The sequence below is a fragment of the Anolis carolinensis genome, chromosome 4 (genome assembly GCF_035594765.1).
Source record: "Anolis carolinensis isolate JA03-04 chromosome 4, rAnoCar3.1.pri, whole genome shotgun sequence".
NCBI lineage: Eukaryota > Metazoa > Chordata > Lepidosauria > Squamata > Dactyloidae > Anolis > Anolis carolinensis.
In genome coordinates this window covers 198955873-198983563 of record NC_085844.1, presented here as the reverse complement: position 1 = coordinate 198983563, position 27691 = coordinate 198955873, and the positions used below count along the sequence as shown (strand labels likewise).

The 27691-nt window shown below is 38.5% G+C and overlaps 1 protein-coding gene and 1 long non-coding RNA gene across 23 annotated transcripts in view; one reads left to right on the top strand and one right to left on the bottom strand.

The window, feature by feature from the left end:
- Positions 1–3914: 3914 nt before the first annotated feature.
- Positions 3915–27691, bottom strand: part of nfasc (neurofascin) — a 250239-nt gene continuing 226462 nt past the window's right edge. For 21 of the 22 annotated variants that reach the window (XM_062978538.1, XM_062978537.1, XM_062978534.1 and 18 more), the window contains 3 exons: positions 23245–23376; positions 19602–19671; positions 3915–11739 (listed from right to left, as the gene is read on the bottom strand). In XM_062978538.1, coding sequence (XP_062834608.1) covers positions 11508–11739; positions 19602–19671; positions 23245–23376 — 434 coding nt within the window. In that variant the 3' untranslated portion in view covers positions 3915–11507. Of the gene's footprint in view, positions 11740–18223; positions 18294–19601; positions 19672–23244; positions 23377–27691 lie in introns of those variants that run through there. The other variant, XM_062978542.1, reaches the window with a different exon arrangement.
- On the top strand, positions 13154–21377 carry LOC103278704 (uncharacterized). Its single transcript, XR_506272.3, has 2 exons — positions 13154–13449; positions 20827–21377. It is a non-coding gene; the product is annotated as an uncharacterized LOC103278704 (long non-coding RNA).

The window sequence follows — 27691 nt, the reverse complement described above, 5'->3', positions numbered from 1 at the left end:
CATCTGGGATCTAACTGAATTGCCTTGGGGAGCAAAATGATATTTAACTATTATGGTAACACGATGCCTCTTGAGTGTGTTGTCTTCATAACCATTAAGGATTGAATAGCGGGTGGTACTCGAGGGAGGGAGGGAGGGAGGGGGATGATTGCCTTTGGAGTCAGTCATGGAAGAGATTCTGGATCTTGAATAATCCCTGTTGTATATGTGCAAATGAGAACTCCACCTTTATCAAAATATGTTGTCATTTAGGGATACTATCTCCAAAAAGTAGCCTTCCTCTTTTGTGAGTGATCTCTCAACCCCTCCATACTTTTGTTGAACAGTTGTTTTCTTCCCAAGTAGAAAGTGAGCAAGCTGTGTATGTGCAAGCACATGAAGACAGAAAATGCTAAAGAAAGGGAGAGGGGGGGGGAAACACAATGAAATTACAAACCATTTAGACTACACAGCATCAGGGTCTGCTAATCTCTGGGCTGCTCCATCTGTTAATACAATTTTCCAGAAGGCAAGATTCAAATCAAACCTTCTCTGGTGCCTGTACATTTATTGTTGGCTAGTCTTGTCCTTCCTTAGAGGGTGTTGATAGACAAACATATAGATGTATGCTTATGAATATCCATGATTCTCTCTTGCAGTCATTTAATGGATAGCGCATGTCATTTTGAAATGCCAGAATGGCAAAGTGATGGCTGAAGCCACAACCTTTTAAAGGCCAAAATAATACCCTCTGACATTTCATAGATGACCCCCAGGCATGTCTGGTCAAACAATATCAGAGTGTGATCAGGAAGGCAAAATTATTAATGAGGAATAACAGGCAAGCCAGGGAGGCTGCAGCAGTTTGCTTTTGGCTGCTGAATAAATTGAGTGCATGCTAATTTTGCTTCTTGAATTCAGTTTGTGGAAAATGAAGTAAGCTGTGTACAAAAGGAGGAACGTAGTGGTAGTAGTAGTAGTAGTAGTAGTAGTAGGGAGAAACTAGGACATTTTAACAGCAGCTGAAAAAGTGGGACTATTTATTTATTTACCACTTTTATACCCCGTCCTTCTCACCCCATAGGAGACTCAGAGTGGCTCACTACATAGGCAAAACTTGGAAATCACCTCTATAATTTGTATTCCTATATATACACCTACCAAGCAATAACTTGCACTTGTTTTTCTTGAGTAGGCATGAATAGGATTGTGCAGATATTACTGGTTAAACTAATGAATTAAGTATGATATTTGTTTTGATTGTGCACATTTTTCTGTTCAAAACAAAAAGGGCTAATTCACTGCCCACTGCCCAGAGAAAGCATGCAAATCTCCAGATCTGGGAACATGCCACAGGAAACTTTAAGCAATCAGGATTTCCTTTCAATACTCATTCACAGGAAACACTTGTTTGTAAATGTTAAAACTTAAGCTTGTGGTGTGTGCATTACACTGATCTCTGTTAAATAGCTGTAAGAATTGCTGAGATTATAATGGCAAGGAACTATCAATCTTCTAATCAAGTGTTAAACAAATTCTAATTATTATTAGCCAGCTGCCAGTAAATCTTTTATTTATTTATTCAGTTACCATTTATCAGCTGCCTTTCATCTTCTGAGAGCTCGTGAAGTAAAATACAGAGCAAAAAACGGAGCAATAAAATTAAAACAGTTAAAAATGATCACATTAAAACATTAAAAAAATTACAATCACTCAAAAACACAACAAAGATAAAAACAGTTAAAAGTCTATTTGAACAAAAGGATCTTTGCCTGACAGTGAAAGGAACAGAGAAGGGACCAGACTTCCTAGGGTAGGAGCAGCCAGAGAAAGCTGTCCGTCACCACCACCACCACCATCATCATCATCACCACCACCACCATTATTTATACATTGCTTTTTCTCTCCACAAGGAAGAGACCTTTTCCTTTCTCTTTGACTAGTGATACTGGTGGAGCTGGGAGAAAAGTCCCCGTTTTAAGACTCCTGCAGGTTTGTATGTTGGGAGATACAGCCTTTCCAATAGTCTGGATCTAAGCAGAATGGTGAGCCCCCGGTGGCGCAGTGGGTTAAAGCCTTTTGCTGGCAGGACTGATGACTTTAAGGTTGGGTTGCTGACCTGAAAGTTGCCAGTTCAAATCCAACCAGAGGATAGTGTGGATGGGCTCCCTCTATCAGCTCCATGTGGGGACATGAGAGAAGCCTCCCACAAGGATGGTAAAAACATCAAAACATCCAGGCATCCCCTGGGCAACGTCCTTGCAGAGAGCCAATTCTCTCAAACCAGAAGCAACTTGCAGTTTCTCAAGTCACTCCTGACACACACACTCACAAAGCAGAATGGTGCAGGACTTCATAGGACATCACTTTGAATAGTGCCCATAGCAAACCTGGAGGAGCTGTTTCAACAAGAGACTTATATGCTTCCTGTGACTGGCCCCAGTATTTGGGACCTACTGGAGTTATCAAAGGCAGCCCCATCTAGAATGTGTTACAGTAGTCTTCATCCTGATACCTTAGGAAACCAGTTTCCCTTGAATGTATGGCCATTGGCCAGTAATATAATGGATTCAGTACTCATATGGTTGCATAATTTTAGACTGAACTGTTTTAATAGCTTTTTGCCTTTAAACAAAACTGTTTTAATATTGTAGGAACTTAAATCCTATTTTAATGTTTGGGGTTTTGTTTGTATGTTTTTAACTGTATTGTGTTTTTAAATGGTAAGCTCCATTGAGTCCCAAGTTTGTTATATTTCTAGCTTTGAACTACCCTGACTTTTATTTGAGTAGGTATGATGGTTCCATGGCCATAGCCAGAAAAAAATGGTGAGGGGGGTGGATTGAAACTTTTTTTTTAGTAAATCCTGAAGAGTAGTTCCATAATGCAGAATAATTTTGAAACCAGGCTCCACTGATAAACTTCAGTGGACATTCAAGACAGATAAACTTCAGTGGACACCCATGGGGATTTAGTTAACCAGTTAAAATTCATGAGTAAACCAGGTTTTTTTTTTGTTAAAACCTGAAAAATTGAAACCCTACTCCCCCCCCTTGGCTACAGCCCTGGATGGTTCCTTTTGTTATCTCCCTCAGCCATGTTCCTTCTTCTGAATTTAACTATATTCCTCACTGTAAGTGCCAGGAAGACAAAAATATATTGTTGTGAATGGTCCCAATTGGCAATTAGGAACCATAGGCTTCACAAAACATGTGCTCCTGGGGAAAATGACAACTATTAAAACTGCTTTGTTGATCTGGATCAATATCATCTGCATCCATTTGGGGCCTGTCCTCAAGACTGTGCATTTGGGAATTATTATGATGAGTATATGGATGCCACAATTTGACACACCACTGTATGTCCCTGATCAGAATACTGTATATAATAATAAAATTTTATTTTACACCCGCCCTCTCTCCCTGAAGGGACTCATATTTAATAGAAGTCACAAAATATTGCATATGGCAGACATTTTTGGTGCAAATGTGCATCGTTACAAGAAAGCTAATGTTGCAAATGTTCTGTTTATCATTTATGTTTGCTTTAATGGCTTGCTTTGCTTTGGATTGCAAAACTGAGTGAACATATCAACGCTTATGCCATTTCATGAAGTGCAGCTGTTTTGAATAATTGCTGTAGTAGTAATTCAACCTATCCAAATTTCTTTTATTCCTTTACTCCTTTCAGCAAGAGCATATTTCATTACCCTTAAAACTGTATCTGGCAGATGTTTCCTTAGACTTTGACATTGAAAAAAAATATTCTAAAGCAATTCCAAGCAATAAAAGCATCAGTCAGTTCCTTAGGGGTCCTGCACCAGTTACAAAGGAAAGGAATGACTCCAGCCCTGGCCAAGTTCAAGCTGCCAATCTAGCTTTGGGGCCATTCTTCCTCTTTTGCGTAGGAGACAAATGAATGTCATGCTTAGCATCTCTTCTGAACAATATTTTTATTATGTTTAGTGTTCTCTATAAAAAGGGTTTTTTTTACAGTGATTCAAAAACATTTCTGGATATTTTGGCCTATTTTTTCAAATTGCTCATGTAGTCCATATATTAAACACATCTCCATAGTCTGTAAATCTACACACTCTAAACCATTCTTTACAGTCTCAGATATGCATCCATCTATTGAAGAGTAGATTTAACACAATATTTGCTAATACCCCTCCCCCAAAAGGAAGGCAAGGAAATAAATACAGAGAAAGTATCAGAACAGTTGGGGGAAAGTTTTCAAGAAATAATGTTTGTGTGTTCAAATTATTAAAGACAGACAAAAAAGCAGTCCAATAATGTAGTGATAAGTGTTTGAAATTGCCATAGTGCAAAGCAAGGTCTCCCAGCCTCTATAGTACCAACATGAGGGGTCCAAGATGGTTTTCGGACATCACAATCAAAACATGGTACTTTCTTGAAAGACACAGATTAAGAGATGGGCTATCTGGGGTTAAAGAGGGGAGAGCCCAGTGACATTCTGGATTTCTTATAATCAGAAATGAGTTTCAATGGAAGAAAGTGGATTTCACTTTTTACTACTACTATTACTATATTATTGCTTAGTTGAAGACTTTTGACACTAGTGTAGAATTAATGCATGTTCCCTTATAGGTTGAAGTCCCAATTTTGTGTGAAACTGCTTTTCACAATGTCTACATTCCAGAAAGTGAGAGCAAGGTTATATTTTGTTCTTCCTGCGGCTGATAGTTGGAGTGAGGGAAAAGGCCACAATAGGTCATTATGAGTCAGGTAAAAACATAAACCAAAGGCTGGAGCCTAATGGAAATCAATATTGAGTGACGCTCTCTTAGGATATTTCCGACAGGTAGTGGAGCTGTATCTTGTTTAGACACATGAAATCTAGGTAATTGCAGGCAGATCGATTGCGGGGTCAAGACTTCTGTGCTAGGTGACCTATGGGTCAAATCTACAGGGTAAAAAGTGAGTGAGATGGCCCTACCATTTTTTTCTTTTGCTGTTTGATATATCACAGCGTGAGCTGCTATTTCCCAATAAAATTACCCTCCAACTTTTCACAGATTAAAATCAAACACAAGTGCCCAAGCAAGATCAGCATATGGTTAAGATAACAAACATTTATTAATGAGGAAGGACACATAAGCTAGAATAGGCTATAGCAGTTTGCTTTCACCTGTATTGGGAAGGGTGAGATTCTGCCCCCACTGAGTTTAATACAAACTACTTTTACATTTTTAAGTTGAGTTGCTGCAATTGGAGTAAGCTGAGGACAAAGGAGGAAATGGGATGTGGAGAAGAGAAAAACTGGAATATTTTAAAGCTGCTGAAAGAGCGAGATGACTGTTGATTAGACAGGACTGTCTCTGCCAAGTTGGGACAGTGGAAGGATATGAACATTATTAAAAATGATAGCATCAGTGGCATATAAGGCAAAAGCTATCTCTTTCTTCCTCTTAATATTCCACTGAAGGGGAGGGAATTACTTTCTCACTGAGTACTTCCCCACATGAAACAGTGATAAAACTTTCAAATTGCTGGGTCAAGTCATAAAGATTGCATTGTCTTTTAATTTATTGATTCAGTTTAACAACGAAACTGGACATCGATGCTATCTGGACCTTCCTGTGACTTCCCTATCACATGGATCTGTAAACCTGAGGCAAGAGTCGGATTGCTCCTGTTAAAGATGGAATTAAAAAGATGATATATTTCAACACAAGATATGGTGTGCATGAAAGGACAACTGTCATAGTTCCATGACTGATGTTGCCACAATGCTGGCAGTAAAGCTTTAAAGACTCAGGAGATTCATAATGGCAACTTGTCTTGTCAACACATAGGGTTCATGCAGGGGATAGATGAGCACCTTTCCTATGAGAACCATGCAAAATTGACATGGTGGTGCTTGGAGAACCCTTTTGCTAGTCTCTGATATGCACTACATATTGGAAGACATTTGTATTGGAGAGCCAAACCTGGGGATCCATGAAGCATAACAGAGGAAGGACTGTCCATTCATCTGTGCTGTTCACTCTACTGCCTACAGTTCTTAAGTTGCAGCAGCTGAACAATACACTGGAGATTTGACCCTTGTGTTAGTTACATGAATAGGAGTAAACATTTGACTGTAGTTAACAAAATTTGTCATAGAAAAATGTTTCTCTGGCATCAGCATTAATCACATGCTGCTGGGCCCAGTCTATTTTTAATCCTAGTACTGGGAAACCAGGAATGGAGACTCACTGGAGGTAGAGAAGGGATCAACTTACATCTCATGCAGTTTTCTCTTTCTTTTTAGACCAGCTCTTCTGATGTGATAAGCTTCTGAAATGCTATCAAAATAACTGAACATCCTGGGATAATGAAGAGACCATGACCTCCAGCCCAACAAAATCTATCACAATGTTATCTTTTTCTTCTACCCAAGTACTGATGAGACCCTCCCTTTACTAGTTTCCAAAAATCGAAGGACATCAAGTAGTCTCAAAAAGGTATGGACATTTGCTTCTTAAAACCTTTGCCATGTAATATTTCTGCTAGAATTTACACTGTACTTAGTTTACTTTTTAGCACTGATTTTAGACATTGCATTTTGTTGTCACATACCACTGTTGGACCTATCTTAAATATAGAATGTGAGAGGACATCAGTATTCTCTACAGGTAAAAGCTGCATAACATTTAACATGTTACTGGTGTATTTAACAAATTAAATTAACAGTCCATGCCTCACTTTGCCCATTTCTTGGCTCCCTCAGTATCTAATAGTTAGTGCCTTTCCATATGGCTCCCCAATTCTGGACCAATAAATCCAATTGCTCATCATTGTTTGTGAACACCAGGTTTTTTAAAAGGTAGTACGGTATTCAAAAATAGCAAATTTCTTCCTTCCACCTGCAAAACCTGTGTTATTGATACTGATTATCCACACTGGTTCTGTATCGACAAGAAATAACTTGGAATCCATTTTAATGATTAAACTGAATATTACCATTGGGCAATTTTGTTGTTAGTGGTGACCAGTTCTTAAACTGCACTATTGTACCAACAGCAAACATGATTCTCTTTCTGGGATGCAATTTTCAATAGTTCTAACTGAATGTATTTTTGCAAGGTGTTGTGAATACCTATGATGGAAGGCTCTGGGAATGATTAATAAGCAGAACCCTAAGTCAAATTTTAGCCTTGTTCATATAAGTTTACAAAGTTTAAAAAAAGATGTTAAACTTATGCATTTTTATGTTGAGTATTCCTTTGTCAGCCTAGCAGAGGTCACATAGATCTTTAAAAATTGGCATATACTAGCAAAGTTATCTATCCTGCCACCCCCAAATTGTGTATATGAGTTCCCAGCTCAGTCCTATTCAGCTTCATCCAATTGTAGGATCCATTGTGTCCCATGAACACATTACTCCAAAGTAGGTGTGCAGTACATTTCAATCCTACGATTTATGGGATACAGTTTTATTTTGGCTGTAGACTCCACACACAGTATATAGTAGTAAACAAAAATGAATTGTATACTGGTGTCTACTGGTGTTTTACTGAAGAAACCTATTTAATTAATTTGGTAACAGGAAATATCAAAGCAATAGAAAATAATATGTCTGCTACGTCATCTATTCTTGCTCAAGAAACCACGCACCAAGCATTCTTGGGTTTTACTCTATTGGCTTATACAGGGCTTTAGAATATGGTATATTTCTTCTTAACTCAGCTCTCATCTTTTAACCATGAAACCATTCCCAAGGTATCTCTCCTGACTGTAATGACAAATGGTATCAAATTATTATGTCTCCCAGAAATTTGATGTTTCTGCTGCAGTTAAAAAACAAAACAAAGCAAAACATGTTTAAAAGACTTTTCTAAACGGTGTTGCATCCCAAAATCTGTCTGATGTAGTTGAAGAATTGTTTTAATGAAGACCCATCCAGTTTTTAAAAAAAAATTAGGCCTTATTCTAGTTTTTATTAAACTCTGCAAAACATCTCTACAACCACATAAAGTCAAACCTATCCCCTCATTGGCACTTCGTCAAACAGGTGGTATGAGGGAGGTTGTGAAGTAAACAGATATGCACAAACACAGGTCTAGGACTGAACACAGAGTAAGACTGTAGGCATTGCTAGGTGCATATGAGAGTCTAAATTTGGTTCTTTTCAAAACATCCCACATAAAAGTGTTTTTTTTTAAAAAACTTCCTTTGACTCACCAAGAGGACAAATTTAGTTAATTCTATCTGTGGCAATGTATTAAGACACAGTAGGAACTGTGCATCCACCAGACACCGAACAGCAATTCCCAGCATTCTTCATCACTGGCTATTCTGGCTAGAGCTGTTGCAGTCTGTCAACATCCGGAGGGTGGCATAGTTCCCGCTGTTGCCTTAAATCTAGAGATAGAAGCACCTGTCAACAAAACTGCAGGTTTTTAGATTACCATGACCCATTTTGGACTCCATTGCAGACTCTTAGGAGTTCTCCAGTTCAAAGGAGATAAAAACAAAAGGTAAAACCAAAAGGCATACAGAATGTCTTAGCCTTCACTGAGCATGGTTGAGTTGTAGTATACCATTAGTGGTAGAGCATGTGTTTTCCATGAAAAAGATCCCATGATCAGTCTCTACTATCTTCAGACAGCACTGGGGAAGACTCCTGTGTGCAACCCTGCAGGACTACAAATGGTCAATGTAAACCTTGGTAGCTGCAGAGCACCCTTCCTAGAGATAATAGACAGGGACCCCCCTTGCTTTCCTATTATATGGAGGTGAAGACTTTTCTCTTTTGGCAGGCCTTTGAGGGCTGACTGCTCCAAGGAATGGAGGACTTTTAATGTGTTATGTTTTTCTTAGTTGTTCTTTTTAACGAGTTCCCTTTTAACTGCTTTTAACTCTATTGACATTTTGATGATATTTTGATTTTTGTACAGTATACACTTTTTAGCTGTATCTGTTTTAATTCTTGTAGGCTCCCTTGAGTTCCAGGTTGGGTAAAGGGCAAGATCATATTCATAGACAAACCTGAGTGAATTAGGCCAATTGTCTGACTCAGTGTGATCACTCCCTATGTTTCTATGGAGGACTTTCTTTACTATAAGAGTTGTTTGACAATGGAATGGACTGCCTCAGAGAGAGGTGGATTCTCCATTTTTGAAAGTCTTTAAACAGGGGTTGGATAAGCATCCTTCAGAAGTGATGTAGGCTTTTGGACCAGACAGCCCTTGCACTACCTTCCAACTCAATGATTCTATCATTCTATGAAATATTTGCTTTCCTCTCATGATAAATCACTATACCACATGTGTCCATTACAATTATGGGTTTAAAAGCAGCATCCTGCTGAAAGGGGAAAAAAAACAAAAACAAAACCCAAATATACCATGGAGAATGATCTGGCTTGAAGCAATTGAACATGCAAACTTGGGGGTGGAAAGAGAGATATATCTATCATAGCAAGAGATTGCATACAGAATTAGATAGCACTCCCTGAATTGAGATAGTATTTAGAACAAAACTTTACTCACCCCAATGTGTCCCCCCCACCCTGAATTCATCCCAAAAGGCCTCAGTTTGTTTGGTAGCCATTTGATTCTGTAATGCAAGATGACTGCATTTGAGAATTCTTTTAGTTGATTTTAACAACTAAACCTCTAAATATCACACCCGTTTACAAAGTACCTCTCATCTACACTATCCTCTTCATCTGAAACAGTTTTACTGGCAAACTGCCTCTGAAATATGCCAATTTGAACATTTAGCCATATCATTCAATTTCCCTGTTTTAGCATGATACCGAAAGAGAGATCTTCTGAGATTCATCCTGTACATTTTCTTATAGCAGAGAAACCATTTGCAGGAGCCATGTCTCCCTCTATTTTAAATACCTTTGGCTTGAAAAGTGCAGGGAATGAAGAGAGTACATGCTGTGTTGCACTAAATACTGTATTATTACAAAACTCTACCTTCTACAATGATCCATGCTTTCTCATCTGATCAAGCTGCAGAAGCCTCCTTTAGTTGTACTGCGTGGACAGATTACAGACCATCACACCAGGGGCTTAATCTACGGGTAAATATTCATAGTTTATTAAGCTTCAGGGAACGCATGAAGCTGTTTAAGGCATATATGGAAGAACAGTGTCACAACAGAATCTGTATCTGAGGAAAACAGGGTTACTGCGTGTTAGCGAGTTAGCTTGATTTGAGTGCCACTGATGTGTAACTAACAAGACAGTGTGAGCTTCATGCTGCTGCTTATTTAATACTGGAAAAGGCCTCCTTTAATCTAATCGACTAAAGGGGAATGGGCAATAAGAGGCCCTTGCATGTGTTGGAAAGTGGTTTTTATCTTGAAAGCCAGAAAACCGTAACCCTGACTGATATACAGTTCATCAGAACAATTGAAAGTTGGACCAGTTTGGGTTGATTCTGAGTGCATTTACACTTTTGCATCAAACATATAGGGACAGGTAATCCCTGAACTTTTCACAGAAGTGACTGGCAGGTTCTGAGCCAGGTTAGTTTAATCTTAACAGATACCATCCTGTTTCAGTGAACAGTAGGAAAACATCCTGGATGTTTTTTCCCATCCAGCCTTCCTCCTTTTTCCTGCTATGCGCAGGATGATAGTTAATGCCAAATGTGTACATTGGGAGGAAAGGCTGGCTTCACCAAGAATGAGGAATCCCATTCCAACATTTCTCTAGAAAAAACAAGAAGAAGCCATTTTTCTTCCTTGGGCTGGCATAAAAATGCAACTGTTTCCATTAAACTCTTTCTTTGAAGAAAGATAACAAATAAACTCGGGTGGAGTGAAACCTCACATTGTCACTTGCAGCAGACCCCAGTAATGTGAAGTATAGCACTAACTGATATCTGAGACATTTTTTGTCAATACCCCATCTCCCCGTCCCTGACGTTTAGCTTCTGTACTGAAGCCAAATACAATACCATGTCATCTTGTAGGAAGGAGCATCATGCACCCTGTTTAGTGAAGACTACAAGAACCAATGATGAGAAAGTTCCTGTTTATAAAACAACTTGTCATTTGTATCAGTAGCTGATTCCGCAATGTGGTTCCATGCTGCTTTTAGCGTGGGAGGTTCAGTGATATCTCATCTGCACACATACCCCTCTCACTTCTAATTTTCCCCACATTTAGGCATTTCTTTTTCCTTAAAAAAATAACCAAAAGATCCAGCTGTGTACATTATTAATGAAAGGAGTTGCATTATCTCACAAATTAGACATGGGGGTATAGAGGGGGTGTTTATTTCAGTCCGAGTTCTGAAGCCTGGGGCATAGAATCTGTGCATCTGCTCTTCTGCTGGTCTCTTGTGGGTTAGCTCAGATATCAGTGGCAGCACAATCACTTCAGCAGCTGATTCATCTACATCATTTGCTTTGTTTGTTAAGGAGATGATGGCACCTGCTTGGGTTTGGTCTTTGTTGTCCTACTCTGGTTTGCGTTCTCTTCTTGATGGTGACTTTGCTGACCCACACTGACTAGGTTTTGTATAGTTGTTGCTGCTGCTATTGTTTCACTGTATTGCGTTATGCCAGGGAGTAGATAGCATTAACTGGTGATGTGGCTTCTGAGCTCTCATTGCCTTCTGTCTCCTCTTTGTCCTTCTTGACAGTGTACTGGCCAATAAAAGAGCCATCCTCATTGAATTGCCCTTCACCTCCTTCTCCATAGTCCACCAAGCTGTCGTCACTCTCTTGTTGTTTTATTGTGCCATCCAATGAGGTCTGACTGCCCTGCAGGGGCTTGTTGTCTTCATCACTAGCATCAAAAAGAAAATAAGCACCATCAGGATGAGAAAGGGAAAAACAAAGCATGATTTCAAAGGTTCAGCATAACCTTACATTTGTGAAGGTGGTACTTGAGGCAAACAGGGGGTAGTAGGGTCTAGGTAATATGACTTAAGAAGTGGTTTGTTAGAAATTACTTGGTGAGATCTTTGCAGATGCAATAACTGCTTGTAAATACGAAGGTGCAAAGGATAAGATTTCCCTAGCAACCTACATAAATAGAGAAAGTAGGTCTTTTCTTCAAGGCATGTGATGGTGAAAATGCCACAACTATAAAGTGACTAAAAATTTAATCACTTGACAGTCACTAAGGCATGCAGTAGTACAACAAATCATCCTGAGCAGTATACGTTTCCAGGATTTTTGGTGGCAAAAGGTAAATTTGGAATCAATCATCTACAGGCAGTTGATTGCTTCTTATTAGTGTTATCATGGACATTTCAAATTACCTATGCAACTTTTCATAATGACGTGGGCAATTATAAAATGTTACGTTAACATTTTACTGAATGTTTTATTATCTTTTTGCAATAGGAATGATGTGCAGACCTGTTTTATTATATTACACATAATGAGGACTGGTCTGAGATGTTGGAAACTAGTGTCACAAATATATGAAGAATCATAGGTGGTTCCTCAGCAAAGAAAGGGTAGTTTTGCTGTTATGTCCTGCCTGCAAGCTTCCCAGGACATTTCCTCAAGCTACTGCTAGATGCAAAGTAATGGCCCATCAAGAGTTTTGAGAAATGTTATATATGTGTATGGACATGTGTCAGAGTTAATGCTCTTTGCTCTTTTTCTTACTCTATAGTAAAGTAATGTGAGCAATTAAAATTTTATCTTTCTGGAGGGAAGAATCTGAAATGCAGATTACGCTATCAGCTGTTAACGTCTCTAAAGAGATTTTGTGGTCTCCATTTATAGCACTCATAATTGCTATATCTTGTCAATGGTAGGTCCCATAGACCAGTTATTCATTTAGTAAAAGTTCAACTCTTTTTAATGCTTTCAAACCAGCTACCTGGTACAATTAATCGCTACTTGTTCCTGATTACTTGCATCATGTAGGCACAGTATTATGTTTGATAACCAGTATGGTAATTCTTTCCTCTTTACATCCTAAATCAAGGGTTCTGTGACATTTGCATATTACTTTTGAATGTGTACCAAAAACACCACACCCATTTTTTGCATCCATACACAAATGCACACTGTAATTTTACAACTAGTGCCTTTGGCAAGCACTTGAATCAAAAGGAAGAGAAGTTATCACACAAAAAGGTCTGGCAGCATTCCAGCACAAAGCCAGATTGGCAAAATTCAAGGAGGTTCATTTGAAATCTTAATTTTCCAAATTTAGTGAACATTCAAATAAAATGTAGTTTGCGTCTGAATTTCCCCTTTTGTCGTTCTCCATCTATGCAGGTGGCAGATGATTCCCTTAAAGGCTACAAATCCAGAGGCTACAAAGACTACAATCCAGAGAACCACACAACCAATTCTGGTGGACTTTTCTCTTCTTCCTTTAAAGAAAAGTCCTTTGCACTGCATGGGAAGTTGCTTTTCATGGAGGGCTATTATTACAATGCAAAATATCCAAACCCTAGGACACAGTAGCTCTCTGGACTGTTGGTCCAAAAAGAGAGTGTAATACTGTTGCATTGTTAGTGCAATTAGGAAGGTGAGTATATGTAACCTTTTAAGATATAAATACAATTTATTTATTTATTAAAATAGAAATCTTGCAGCTCCAATTATGTATTAATTAAAAGGAAGCCTGAGTCAAACTGCCTCAGGGGCATCATGTTTAAGAGTTGCATATGCCTGAGAAAACATGTTGCCAGTGAAAGACTTCCTAGGAATCTTCACTCTCAAATGGCATAAAGATTTCCCTAGCTTCTTGCCCACAATTCCTTTTTTTTATCCTTGCTTTTGCTGCCCATCACATGAAACTTTTTAAAAAGCTTCTGAGGCACTCCATACAATTTGCTTACCTGACAATAGAGAATATTTCAAAACAGAAAACCTCTTTCCATGTGAATAATCTACTTTTGATTATGCAATGAATTGACAACAGTCATTGCATATAGAAGAATTAGTCACTAAAAAGGGATGATGTTGAAACCATGGCAGTTCAATTGGCTCGCTTCAAATTGGCTGGCAGAATGCAACTCATTGGACATATGGTACCCACATTTTCAAAGACAGGAATAATAAATGATTCTTTAGTGGTGTTAGATGCAGGTGAGTGGTGAAGAGGCAGGGAAGGGGGACAGAGTGTTTCAGTGATGGGACTGCTGAAAGAAAAAGCTTTGTGTGCTAGACTTTGGAGCAATCCACAGTCCTACCTTTCAAGAGACCTTCATGGTCCATGGAGAAAGACAAGGTGAACAGAAGAAGAAAGAATGGGAATAAAACAGAGAGAGAAGCACAGAGAGCCTGATCAGAGAGCAAAATGATGAGGTATGCATTTCAGGGGACAGTGCTAAAAACAAAACAAAGCAAAACAATCTACCACTAATGTTTTCCCTGAAGAACTATATACAATAAGAAACACTTTCATAATCTGTGTAAACATTCATAAATAATATACAAAATGTATATTATGGATTCCAAAAGAAGTCATTTCCAAACAAACAACAACTAGCGGGACATGCTCAGAGATGAGCAGTGGGGAAAACAGTTATTTAGAATCAAGTATCAGCAAAGTTGGTGCCTCACATGGCCTTCATTCAAAGTAGTGGCAAAAGGTAATAAACAGCCACTCATTTTGATTGCTTGTATCATATCTTACTGTTTAAGGAAAGCAAGTTCTTTTACAGAATGATTGTCTTCTTCAGAGAAAGGAGTGTGATTTCTAAACCTAAACCTTGGCCAAAAATGGACAGTTCTGCAAATAGGAGGATTGGGGCACTTATCCTATGCTTCTCATTGTGGAAATTCTATTGGATAAATAGATAGAAAGTGTTTACAGGAAGCTAGCATGAAATGAGGCTAGTGGAGAAAAATATGAGTTATTACTTACATTGAACAGATAGATAGTTGCCTACTTATACTGGGGGTGGGTGAAACAGGAAACAATGCATTATGAAATGCATTTGCTCCTTTCTTAATGGTTGTATAAGTGAGTTTTGGGTAGTCATCCCAGAAGAATGTAGAATTGATGAGGCACTATTAAGAGTAGGAATCCTGTTCATCAAGCAGTGTACGCTTCTGATACTAGAAGATGGAGTTAGCATTACTTGGTCCCCATGGGGAAAGGCCTGAAGGCATCACAAAATTGTCCAAAGTGGTCTAGTGCTTAAGAACACTCTTAGGGTTTATGTGAATCCATCTGGCAGCCACCAGAGAGCATATGCTCCTACCTTTTAACAAGCAACTACTAACTCCCTATACTCGCTATTGCCAAAATCAGCACTATAACTGTAAGTGCCTATCTTAGGCTCGTGTGGAACCCAGTTAAAACATCTGAAAACATATGTGATTGGATCTAAGATCTAGCTTCTGCTAACAGAAGATCCATCCTCACATAATGTCCTTGCATCCATTTGTCCCCTGATGCCGTGTGTAGCCTTTTTATGGGCTTTTGTGGAAAGGAAAAGGCAAATACTTCATTTTGCACTAGCCTAGGTACACGTACCTAGATCTGGAGTCAACCCATTGAGACAGCAAGTATGGGCCAAAACAATGGCTATGAGGTTTTAACAGTTCAGCCATGGCTTCTTTTTTTAATTTTCTCATTCTTTTGTTCTTAGACTGTAGTAAGGCATGATTACTGTATCAGAATGCTATTTAAGGGTAATGGCTTCCAAACTTCTAAGAAGACCATTATTTTGGCAGCATAGTAGAATGAAGTGACAGTGTGTCTTAATTAGAGTCTGCAGCAATTGGAATGCTGCATACACAAGGCAGCAAGGATGAATAGGGAATGATGAGAACATAACAGAATGCTTCTATGCAAATTGGAACAGAACAAAGAAAGCATGTCAGCTCAGGTCCCGTCCACCTTTCAAACACTAATCATTATTTCATCTGGCCTAACATCTTAAGAGTTGTGAATATTAATCTGCCAGCCACACTTCAATGTCAATAACCATATTCATCATTGATCCTGACTGCTTATAGGAAGTGTCATTTCTTCTAACTTCCAACATAAATGTGTGGGATGGGAGCAAGCAAAACATAAGTGCATTCTGAGTTTCTCGGAAGCTTTAGTTAAAGGATGTGTAATACTTCTACATAGTGTTTCTGCTCCAATACTAATGGAATACTTCGACATTTCTAAGGTGTGCTTTCTCCACTGAGCTCACTCCTATAGTCAAATATTCAATTCAAACCAGTTCCCATTGTTCTTTCTTGCCATAAAGACTTACGCTAATAATGAGGAAGCTTAAGTGATCATTTAAGACTGGCATTATTTAATACTAGGGTGATTGGTTTCAACAATGTAACACTAACCTAGCATAGAAAAAACCTTCAAAGGCACATGCCTCTTTTAAATGTAGGGAATCAAAACTATTCACAGGTATGATTCAGAGGTGTTTTCAAGAGTGCTCAAATGACTTTGTATTGAATCAAGTAACGTTACTCAAAACCTTTTTCATTCTATGATTTGAGGAAAAGTTCATTTTATAGAAAAAATGGAAATGTAATGTTCAAGTTAAATGCAATTTTTATTCAGAACAAAAAAGCACATGTCAAGTTGTCAAAATGTGTGTTTTCAATGACAGTAGTTTGTTGAAGCCTAAATATTAAGGTATCTGACTGAACAGCTGAATATCAGAGCTTAATATCAGAGTGAAATACTTAATGCTTCTGCAAAATGAGCATTTGGTTACAAGATCAAAGTTTTGATGGCTGATACTGATAAGATCTATTTCCATCATTCATTCATTCATTCATTCATGCCAAGCTGTTTTGTCCTTTTACCATGTTATTGAATTGCCTTTCTTCCTTTATCTGCAGTCCCCATTTGTTTACATGTCAGGTATCAATATATTTTATTTTAGAATAAGCTAGAAGATAAACTTCTTTTCTTACAATCATTTGCATGGATGAAAACTACTGCACTCTAAGACATCTTAATATATTTTATGGACACTTTGCATATGGGATTGAATATCTGTCTTTGTTTTTATGATTGTATATGGCATTGAATATTTGCCTTTGTACTTTGAAGCTGCCCTAAGTCCCTTTGGGGAGAGAGGGTGGGTTAGAAATAATGTTTTTATTTTCAAATTTGTTTATCAAAATATCAATGTTTAATGTTTTGTCGAAGTCTTTCATGGCCGGAATGTTTGATTAAAGAGCAGATGTTTGATAAATGTTTGATAAAAGAGCAGATGTTTATTCAACGCTATTAACCCAAAGAATTTTAAGCTATCCAGTATGGGAGACCAGCATTTCCACACACCTTGACAGGGACTGGCACCATATATGTATCCATCAGTGATATTTTTTGTTCCTTTCTTGGAAACACATAAAGGCCTGGCAGCTGATGGCTTATGAGCTACCACTGGTCCATGGATCACCAGTCAGTGGTTTTTATTTTGGGTCCAATATCTTCGAGAAATCAAGATCACCAATAAATTTTGGAATAGTGATTTCAATATGTAAAAGCACTTTCGAAGAAAAGGGGTGGGTGAGAAACCATCCCACCATTACTATGAATAAGACAGTGTCCAAGGTGAATGGGATACTAATACATTGAAATGTCAACCATGTCCCCTAAATCGCTGTTATATCCCTTTGAGGAAAATAGTCATTGATGGAATGACATAAGGACCACGCAGCAGCACAGGCCTGGAAGAATGGGATCATTTAATTTGTAATTGAAGGGCTCCTTTCATTCATAGAACAGACTTAGACTGAGTAGAGGCTTTCCCCTGAATGAAGATGGGGACAGCATTTCTCGCTGCTGCTTCCATAGCCCCTTTCTTTTAAGTCACCAATGCAGCTTCTCAGGGACGGAGCTCCCCAGAACAGTTAAGCTGATCTTACTTTCTACTTCTTTCATTGTTTGTAATCCACTAATCATGCTGGTCTGGATAGTTTAAAATGTTCTGGATTAATAGAGTTGAATAAGCATCTACTCTTTTATCAGCCATCTAGTCCCATATCTGAAGATTCTACAGATGGCGTTATGCAGCATGGCAGAGGACTGTACAGGATGGCCCTTGTGGTTTCGTTCGATCTATAATTTAGATATAGTCAATTCTTGACATACTATTGGGAACCTGTCTGAGTCATTAGATCTTCCACTGCATTTTTAATAAAGTCTGTTGTATTTCTGTCTGCTATCAAGTAATACTAGAAATGCTGGAGAAATTGCTGGGGTAGTAGCAGCGGGGAATTTTAAGTCAACTTTAATCAAGGATTATTATTGTTTTGCTTAAAGGCACCTTTGCTATCATTCATATAGATTAATGAAATGGGATTAATTCAGCAAACGCTAAACCACATTACCTGTTTCAGTCCACTAGAAGCAATGGGGAAACAAATGTAAACCTTGAACGCAGGACCCATCTGTGAATAGCCAAAGAAAATACCTCGCTTTGGGATGCTGTGAGGAAGATGGGCTACTCTCTTTAAAAGGATGTGTTAGAGACATTTGAGGTGGCAGGATTTATGTGGTCCCAATCACAACTTGTCTGTGAGAAGAATTTACACGTGGCCTCATGATCTATGTCACAGAAAATATTCTGGAATATGGATTTCATATTGGCTTTCAACAAGTACATTTTCTTCTCCACAATATAATGTGAGCATTTTGTTTTCCATGTCTTGACAATGTACAAACTGAGCATGAGGGAACTGAGTATCACCAAAGCCCTAAAATGCCTCTCTGCACACTCTAAATCTTTGGGTATATGACTGGGGAAAAAAGGTGTTGGAAATTTCCAAGTGTCCCACAACACTTTACTTTCTCATCTACTTGGTGAAGAAGCAGTGGGTGGGTTTCTACTGAGGCAAAACTGTCAGCGAAATATACTGAACATATATTGAAAGTTCCTGCTTTTTCAGATATTTAAGGATGGTAGAATCAGTCTACACCTACAGATAAATCATATGGTAGAAAGTTGCTGAGGCTGTATCTTTTCCACCCTCTGGAACTATTTATATTTATATTTGTGTTCCTACTGCCTACCTGGAGAAGACGAGCAAAGCATAGGCTAAAACTTATGGTTCCTGAACAGGACCTAAACTCAAGATGTGGACTTCGTTGGTTCTGGGGGGCATGTTTCTGCATCAAGGACTCGAAGTACTGCCCAAAAAGCAAATAAGGAAATATATAAAGCACCCAGAACTGAGCAAAAGACCACATTTATTTTGAAAAATGAACTTTTAAAAACAAGTTAAATAGTTCAGGAGAGTTCTCCTGCCAATTTCAAGGCAGAACTGATGCTCTTTGAAGTTTCTTGGAATGACAGCTCCCCCATTTTTTAAAAACCAGAAAAATGATCGAGGAAAGTCTCAGGCCTGCAAAAACAGCCTGGTGAGCTGCACTTTGCCTGCTAGTGCTATAGCTCAAAAGTGCTAATTTATCAGAGATGTTGATGCAAGGAAGACTACCCTCCCCCATGAAGCCTGAAATTGTATTCTTAGAACTGTGTATTGCAGTTCACCTGTGTGTGAACTTCCTTGCTTCCCATCACCATCCCTCCTCATTTTTCATAAACCTAAGAGGTAGTGGCAAAATTAAAAAAGCAGCAGGAAATGTAAAAATATGAGCATGTGGTGGTTATTTGGGTGATCACTGAACTGGCAAAGGAACTATTTGTAATGGGCAAATGGGAGGCAAATAACTATCAGACAGTCAAGCTGAAAGCATACCTGTAATCAAACGAACCATTATCTACTTTCTGGTCATCAGGATCCAGAGGCACATCTTTATTTTCTCGCACTGTGAAGAAATATACAATGATTTTTTTTAAAAAAAGATGGGCCTTGCTGTCATGTTTTCAAAGCAGTAATCCTAAATGTTTTTACTAAGAAATGGTGCAACTGAACAATTAGCATTTATGTATTCACAAGAATGCAACTAAATTGCGTAATTAATTTGCTATCTTGGAGTGAGCTCCTGTAGACTGTATTTCAAACAAAGCAATCTCTGAGTATGCCTTGCTTAAGAAAATCCTATGAAATTTAAGAGGGTGTCCCATTAGCAGACAACTTGAAGGCATATATGCACATAATGCTACTCATAAATTTGTGCTGACAGCAGATATGGATGTGAAGGAAGGAGAGCAACTGAAAATAGAAATTATCTGAAAAATCTGCTGCAGTGGACCGTTTTTTGTGGGTCACTCCTTATCATCAATGAGAAAAGCTGACAGTATTTGTTACATTCTTAGGCCAACATTTTGTTAGAGACATAGACATGCATCGGTGTTCCTTATGTATGCAGGTGTCCTATTTTGAGAGCTGTGGGGATTCCTCCATAGTTCTCATAGCACCCAAAATGTCCCCCTGACTTATTGGAAAGTATCAGAGGTTGTCCTGCATGGTCCTAGTGTGCTCCACAGAGAGCAGCTATGATCAGAGAGGCATCTGGCAATGTTTCTGTAGCCTGATGTGAAATGATATAATCAGCACCGAGACCTGCTTGAGTCCTCTGGGATTTTGATGGTGCTGTATTCATTGTGTTTCTGGCTGTGGAGAGGTAGCTTGACAGTGCTTTGATCTTGTCTGCAATGGCCATGAAAAGATGCTTTGAAGCTTTACAATAAGACAGGGGAGGTATATGGCTAAGTGTAGCATAGATCTGTATGCAGATATTTCTACTATACTGAGGAGATATTGGATTGAGATCTTAGTGAAACAGTTGGTATTGTAATGTCTGCAATACTATAGTGTATTGCATATGTGTGCATATATGTCTCTCTGTGTATATTTATTCATTTTACATCTCTGTTTTTAATTATATTTATATTTGCCTTGAGTCCCTATATTGGGACAAAGGTGGGATAAAAATAAACTTAATAAACAGACTGGGTAGGAATGGGGTATTATAAAAAATATACTTTGAGCTGCTCTAATACCCTTCCTTCCATTCTAGGGATGTGTGGTAAGAATGAGCGCCACTGGCAAATCACTTGTATAGCAGAAGTTTCCTTTTTGATAACAAAGTGTCTTAGAAGCATGGACATCAATTTCCTCTTATGAACTTTCCTTTCTGGGAGCAGAGGGGGTTAACCACCAAATCCTCATGGCTCTTGGGATACCATCCCAGGCACTGAAGCACTGTGGTCTTAATGTGGCTTTACAGCCTTTGTAAGGTGACTTGGAAGGCGCTTGAACAGACTGCACTTTTATATCACGAGATGCAGAGCCAATCTTAAGAAATGAGGCTACAAAGTGGAGTCCACAACATGTGAGTGTGGAGAAGAACAAACTACAGACCACTTACTACAATGCAGTCTGAGCCCTGCCATATGCACAGTGGAGGAACTTCTTACAGTGACACCAGAGGCACTCTAAATGGCCAGATTATAATCAAAGGAAATTTAGCATAATGCCGACTTTTTAACTTTTAACTGTTTTTTATGCATTATAATTGTATTCTCAATCACTTCTGATGATAAATAAATAAATACAGCCTTTGTAGTACTTTTATGTTAGAAGCACTTTTATGTTCTCCCTCTCTTTCTCTCTCTTTCTTTATAACAGTATATCAGCAACCCACTCTCATACTTCAAAATAAGGTTCTTCTGATAGAGTTACCCATGTGTATAAATTTGCAATAGCAGTCTATATCAACACACATATATACCCTTCATTTTGTCTGTAGCTGAGGTGAAATAGAGTTTTCTCTCTATTTCACTTCATCTTCAAGTCATAGACTTTTTGCAAGTCAATGTATATCATCCTTCCGCTCTGATGAACAGGGTCTAAACAAGTATTAAGCGTTTGCAAAAGAGTCAGGGACAAGTAAATGAAAGAGAGAAGTGTGGAAACATGGGTAAAGCTTAACTATTTCTCCAATTGTTTTTAAAGGTACTGATATTCCCTACCATTTGATTTTTTCTTATCTTTTCATGCATTGTATCTACCCAACTAAAAAACAGAAATATTCTGAATCTATATTGTCTTCCCCTTCCTCCCTGGAGCTAACAGCTACTTTCAAAGGAAAAATCCATATGGAGAATGGGTTAAACATTTCCTTTCCCCAGTGCAACTTGTCAATATAGAGGACCAATATATTGTCTAGCTATTTTTAATAATACATTGAAAAAAATCTAATCATGGTTGTCCAACATCATCTACTTTAGACCCAGGAAATGAACCAGCATCATTCCCTATACAATACCTTATTTATTTGGTGAGTAAGGATACTGCTTGCTGTTGCTGTGTCATTGCTTGTTATGCCAACATACAGGTTTGAGCTACTTAATGATTTATTTGATTTATATTCTGTCTTTTCCCCAAAATAGGACTCAAAGTGGCTGTGAATGTAACTTAAACAAAGCAGCTAAAATGATAAGTGATACAAAACCTTTTAAAAGCATTATATGATCTATACAACTACAATAATGATTTACAGACATATATTTAAAACTTCACAAAATTTATCACATACAGTAGAGTCTCACTTATCCAACACTCGCTTATCCAACGTTCTGGATTATCCAACACATTTTTGTAGTCAATGTTTTCAATATATCATGATATTTTGGTGCTAAATTCATAACTACAGTAATTACTACATAGCATTACTGCGTATTGAACTACCTTTTCTGCCAAATTTGTTGTCTAATATGATGTTTTGGTGCTTCATTTTTAAAATCATAACCTAATTTGATGTTTAATAGGCTTTTCCTTAATGTCTCCTGATCCAACATATTCGCTTATCCAACATTCTGCCGGCCCGTTTATGTTGGATAAGTGAGACTCTATTGTATTTTAAAATAGGATCTGACCCAATTTCATATACACCCTACACAGATTACCACCTTGTGGTTAGTTCCAAGTAGAGTAGATTCAATCAGTTGTTGAATGGTTAAACCACATTTGGCTAAAGCAATAGATTCAATATCTCTATTCAAAATTAAAACAAAATTTAAGCCTTAGTATGTGTTCTGATCTTGGTGGCCATCATACAAACATATCAAGTAATCCACCAGGACACAGGGAAGATACATAACTAAGCTCTATCCCCATCTTGTTAACTTTATTCCTTCTGCAAACAAATTTCATTTGAAAACACAAAGTGAGCCAAGATCCTTAAGCATGTCTGAAATGAAATCTTAATAAAAGAAATGAAATGAGGCATGGTCATGCTCTAGCAGGGCCTTCTTTTTGTCTTGCCTTTAATGAGAGCCATTTCCCCCTTAGATACCCTAAATGTGAAGGAATAAATCCTTCTAGGGACAAGGCTATAGTTAAGTTCAGATCTAATTAGATTCAGGAGTGAATATTTTTAAAAAAGCAAAACTAGCAAAAGTAATGCATTCCTGGGAGACAGGTGTTCTCTTACCTGGATATTTCCCTCCTCTGCTTCTCTTAATGAAGCAAACTATCAGCAAAATCAGCACCAGGAGCGCGATGGCACACATCAATCCAATAAACCAGCCCTGAGTTGCAATGTCCCTTGGGGGCTTAGTATATGCTAGTAGAAGGAGTTGAAAAGGAGAAGTTAAAAGAATATAATTGTTTCATACAGTGAAGTAAATGAAAATACCAAGTCAAGGTGATTCAATTTTCTGTCCCCCACGTATTCCCAAGCATTATGTTTTAGGACCAATAATGCTCAGATACCATGTGTGTGTGGACTGCTTTTTTTGGTTCCTCCTTTGTTCCAGCAGTACAATCAAAGTAGTAACCACATCAAGGAAAGTCCAAGAGTGGCAGTGAAAGTGTAATAGTGGGAGTTGGGGCAAGGCAGAGAAACAAACATATTCATATTGAATAGCATAGGCTGGTTGTATAACATGCAGGGGTTGGGGAAGAAGCAAAAGAAAATGGGTAACAGATTTGATCTCTCGTTTATAGTAATGGAAAACCTCAAAATGTGACTGGGATGAACCTCAAAATGAGATTGGAAAAGTTCTTTAGGAGAGGGTTTCTCTTTCCCTCTTTGTAAAAGAAATACCATATATAGAGTAGTACAAAAGGAGTCCCCCGTACACATTGTACTATGCCCTGAAAACCACAAGTGCAAATGAAAACTGCATCAAAGCTAGGGGGAATCCCTCACAAAAGAAATGAAAAATGAGTATGATATACTGTTTTAACAGATGCTATTTTTCGTTCTTGCCATTCTGACTTCTTGGCAGCAATAACCACACTTTCATGAGTTCTCCATCTGTCTGCTTAACACTGATGCATCAAAACTCAGCTGTTATCACCACCTTCATCAGTATTAAAGATTTAATGGAAATTGGGAAAGATGCTGGCAACACTCTGAGCAAAAACTCTATTCCCATGGAGCAAATACCTAAACATTTTTTTTTTAGCTTTGATGTGTACACAAAGGCTGTGTCATTACTCCTCATTCTTCATCTTTCACATTTTAAAATGAGGGTGGTTTCTTGTATAGTACTACTGGAAGTGGAAAACAAATGCCAAATGTTGGGCACTGAAGCAAGAGAGAGTAGGAGACTCAAAGAAAGGTGTCTTGGTGTATTCCACTGCTTCATGATAGGACTTTATGCATTTGTTCAGATCCCAGATTAAAACAAATGGACAATGCCCTTTCTAACCACCTTACCTGGATTGTTTTATAGTTCCTCCTGTTCTTGCCTTACTTCTTATTGAAAAATTACTCCATTTCACCATCAAGTTCCCTTTACATACATTAGATGTTCAATGCAGGCTAAATTAGTCATGCTTCACTCTAACTGAAATCAATGGGACCTCAGCCATGACCAGAATATCCCAATGGTTTCAATGGGACTAGTGCTACTAACTTAGCCTCGATCCCATCCAAAATGTTTTGGTGTCACAAAAAAGAAAAGAATTCTAAACACAATGGTCAGAATCCTGTATCACCTACTTAGTTAATCACAGAATCATAGAATGGTAGAGTTGGAAGAGACCTCACGGGCCATCCAGTCCAACCCCCTGCAAGAAGCAGGAAAATCTCATTCAAAGCACACCCAACAGATGGCCATCCAGCTAAGTATACCAAGTTGCCAACAGTATAGAACTCCTTTATTGCAGCTGATGTGCAATAAAGTAGATTTTTTTTTAGGGGGGGGGGGTGTCATAATTGGATAGTGTTATCATGGGCCCGGTATCTGTATCAGCTGTTTAATTCGTGTTTCCATTTCATTCCATTCATTTGGATGCCGCAATACGAAAGACCCCCTTTTGGTACAAAAATAACAGTGAAATGAAAAAGAAAGTAGCACAGAAACCGTCTGGTAGTCAGCTTTTTGGAGCAGAGAGAGTGTGGGTGTTGCATGTAGGCCCAAAGTGCATGGGCCTGCCAGGGTCTGCAGCCAAGTGCCACGTAAACTCCTTACTCTGTGCTCGGCTGTAGGCCCTGGTAGGCCTGCGCACTTTCAGCCTACATGCCACACGCACACTCTCCTTGGAAAGAGAGTGAGCATATGGCATGTAGGCACAAAGTGCATAGGCCTGCCAGGACCTTTCTGGGCCTGCATGGTTGCTGAGCAAGCCCTAGCAAGCAGCAAGGCACCAGCCCCACACCAAGGATCTCTGATTAAGAGACCTCAGCAGCAGTGGCACAAAGTAGGTTTCCCAATTGATTGGGGAAATGGCAGGATCCCTAAAACTGAGGGGAAGGGGAGTGTGGGAAGCCTGCTGACTGTTGCCAAAGGGATGAAAATATTCATTTTTTCAGATGTGGGATGAAAAAGCTCATTTGGAAAGGCGTCTGTTTTCAGAAGTAGCACTCAAAAAACAAAAAGGCCCATCGTACCTTAGGGACCGTCTCTCCTTCTCCCATCATCGGAGGTTGCAACGACCATCCCAACGAGACTTACTTTATGTACCGGGTCCTAGAGAAGTGCACTTGGAAAGGACCAGACGCAGAGCTTTTTCTATTTCTGCCCCTGCCTTATGGAATGCCTTGCTGCCCTACATGAGAGCCATGCGTGAGTTAGGGCCTTTTACCCTAGCACTCAAGACCTGGCTCCTTACTAGAGCTTTTAATCTATGTAAATTTTATTAATATTTGTATGTATGTATTTTTATCCTTTACAATTTTATCTTGTAAATCGCCTAGAGCATCGTGGATGGAGGGCGATTAATAAGTAATTAAATGATGATGATGATGATGATGATGAAAAACGGGGCCATACAAATGAAACAAACAGAAACGGATAGCGATCCTTTACAAATGCACAAGACTACTAAGTAATGATTATGAATATGAAATAGCTACTTAGGTTTATACACTGTTTATCTTCACAAACACTAATAATTCATGCCGTGATTGAAACTCTCTCCACTACTTTACCGAGCATCATCTATATTGGGACAAGGAGGTCCATTCTACCAGCAATTGGAACATTAAATGATCTTAAATTTATAGCTGATACAGGATTTTGGCCAGTGTGGATGTTAACTTTAGAAGATTGTGATATAAATGTATCTACATAATCCTGACAGGAATTGGAAGCAAAGCTTGAAGATCAAACAAGAAAATACTAATACAACGTATGTCTAATGCTGGTGATTATTTTTCATTTTAAAAAAAGAAAAACCGATCTACCTACCTAATTTTTAAAACATTATACACTGCCAGGAACTCTACTGGAATTTAAATAGAGGTTATTATTTATACATGAATACTAAAATGGTCATACCAGTCTTACAGGAACAGAAATTTAATGAAGTCAGCTTGCAGCTTATGTATGTATCGTTTTATTTTCTTGGGCACAGATCATCCTAGACGACTAAAGCATAGACATTCAAAAGCACCTTAAGCAATACGATTGCATTTCAAACTCCATGAAAAAAAAAAAACCCACCCCAACTTATCAAGCCTGTATATAAGCCCCATGACAGGAATGATTCACTCAGACCAAACTGTGAAAGGGCTTAACAGTTGGATTCATGACTTGAAAATCAATGAAATTTTCCCTTCCTGTGAATCAAAATGGAATTGTGCTATTAGACCATAACCTAATGGCTTTATCAAAACACTAGGAGGAAGTTATATGTATAAGCAGCTTTCAAATTATCTTCAATAAATTAAAAATATACTGAACAGCACTAATGGAAGCTTATTGCTTCACACAGAATTGAAATTCTGCCAACGTTATAATGAATACATAGTTTGCATTCACAAGCAATCCCCCTCTCCCTTCCCATTTTTCTAGACTTTCTCAAGGTCTTCTCGCAGTTCTTGCTCAATTCTACAATATATGTTTTCAGAAATAGCTAGTTCCCCAATAACATGTGCAGGGTTATTTTCTCTTTTACCTCCATTCAAGTATGTGGATATAACTTATTTGGTCTCTCTCTACCACCTTGGCAGAATTCATAAAACTATGTTTCAGGTCTTAATCAAAGTTGGGAAAGGATGATATATCTAGGGCCCTTTGACACCACATAGCTGTAGTGCGACAATTTCACTTTAATTGACATAGTTCCATTCTATTGAATCCTGGAGTTTCATGAGCCACTGGTGCTCTCTGGCTGAAACTCCCAAGTACCGCTTCCTGACAGCAAATTCCAGTCATCCCAATAGAAACAGGCCATTTCTATCTATCAGCCTGTCTGGTCAATAAAGCTGCACCTTCTGCTTGCTAGTGTCTGGCTGTATTTTCTCTGGCTCAGCTCACTGGGCTTAGGGATACAACAGACGAGGAACACATTGCCTGATTCCAAAATTAATATGGCTGCCCCCGGCTTTGGCCTGGCCCTGATTTTCAAAAGTCTGGTAGCAACCTGCCAACTGCAAAAAGGTTCATTCTTGATATTTCAAACTTTAATTAGTGTAAGAATCAAAG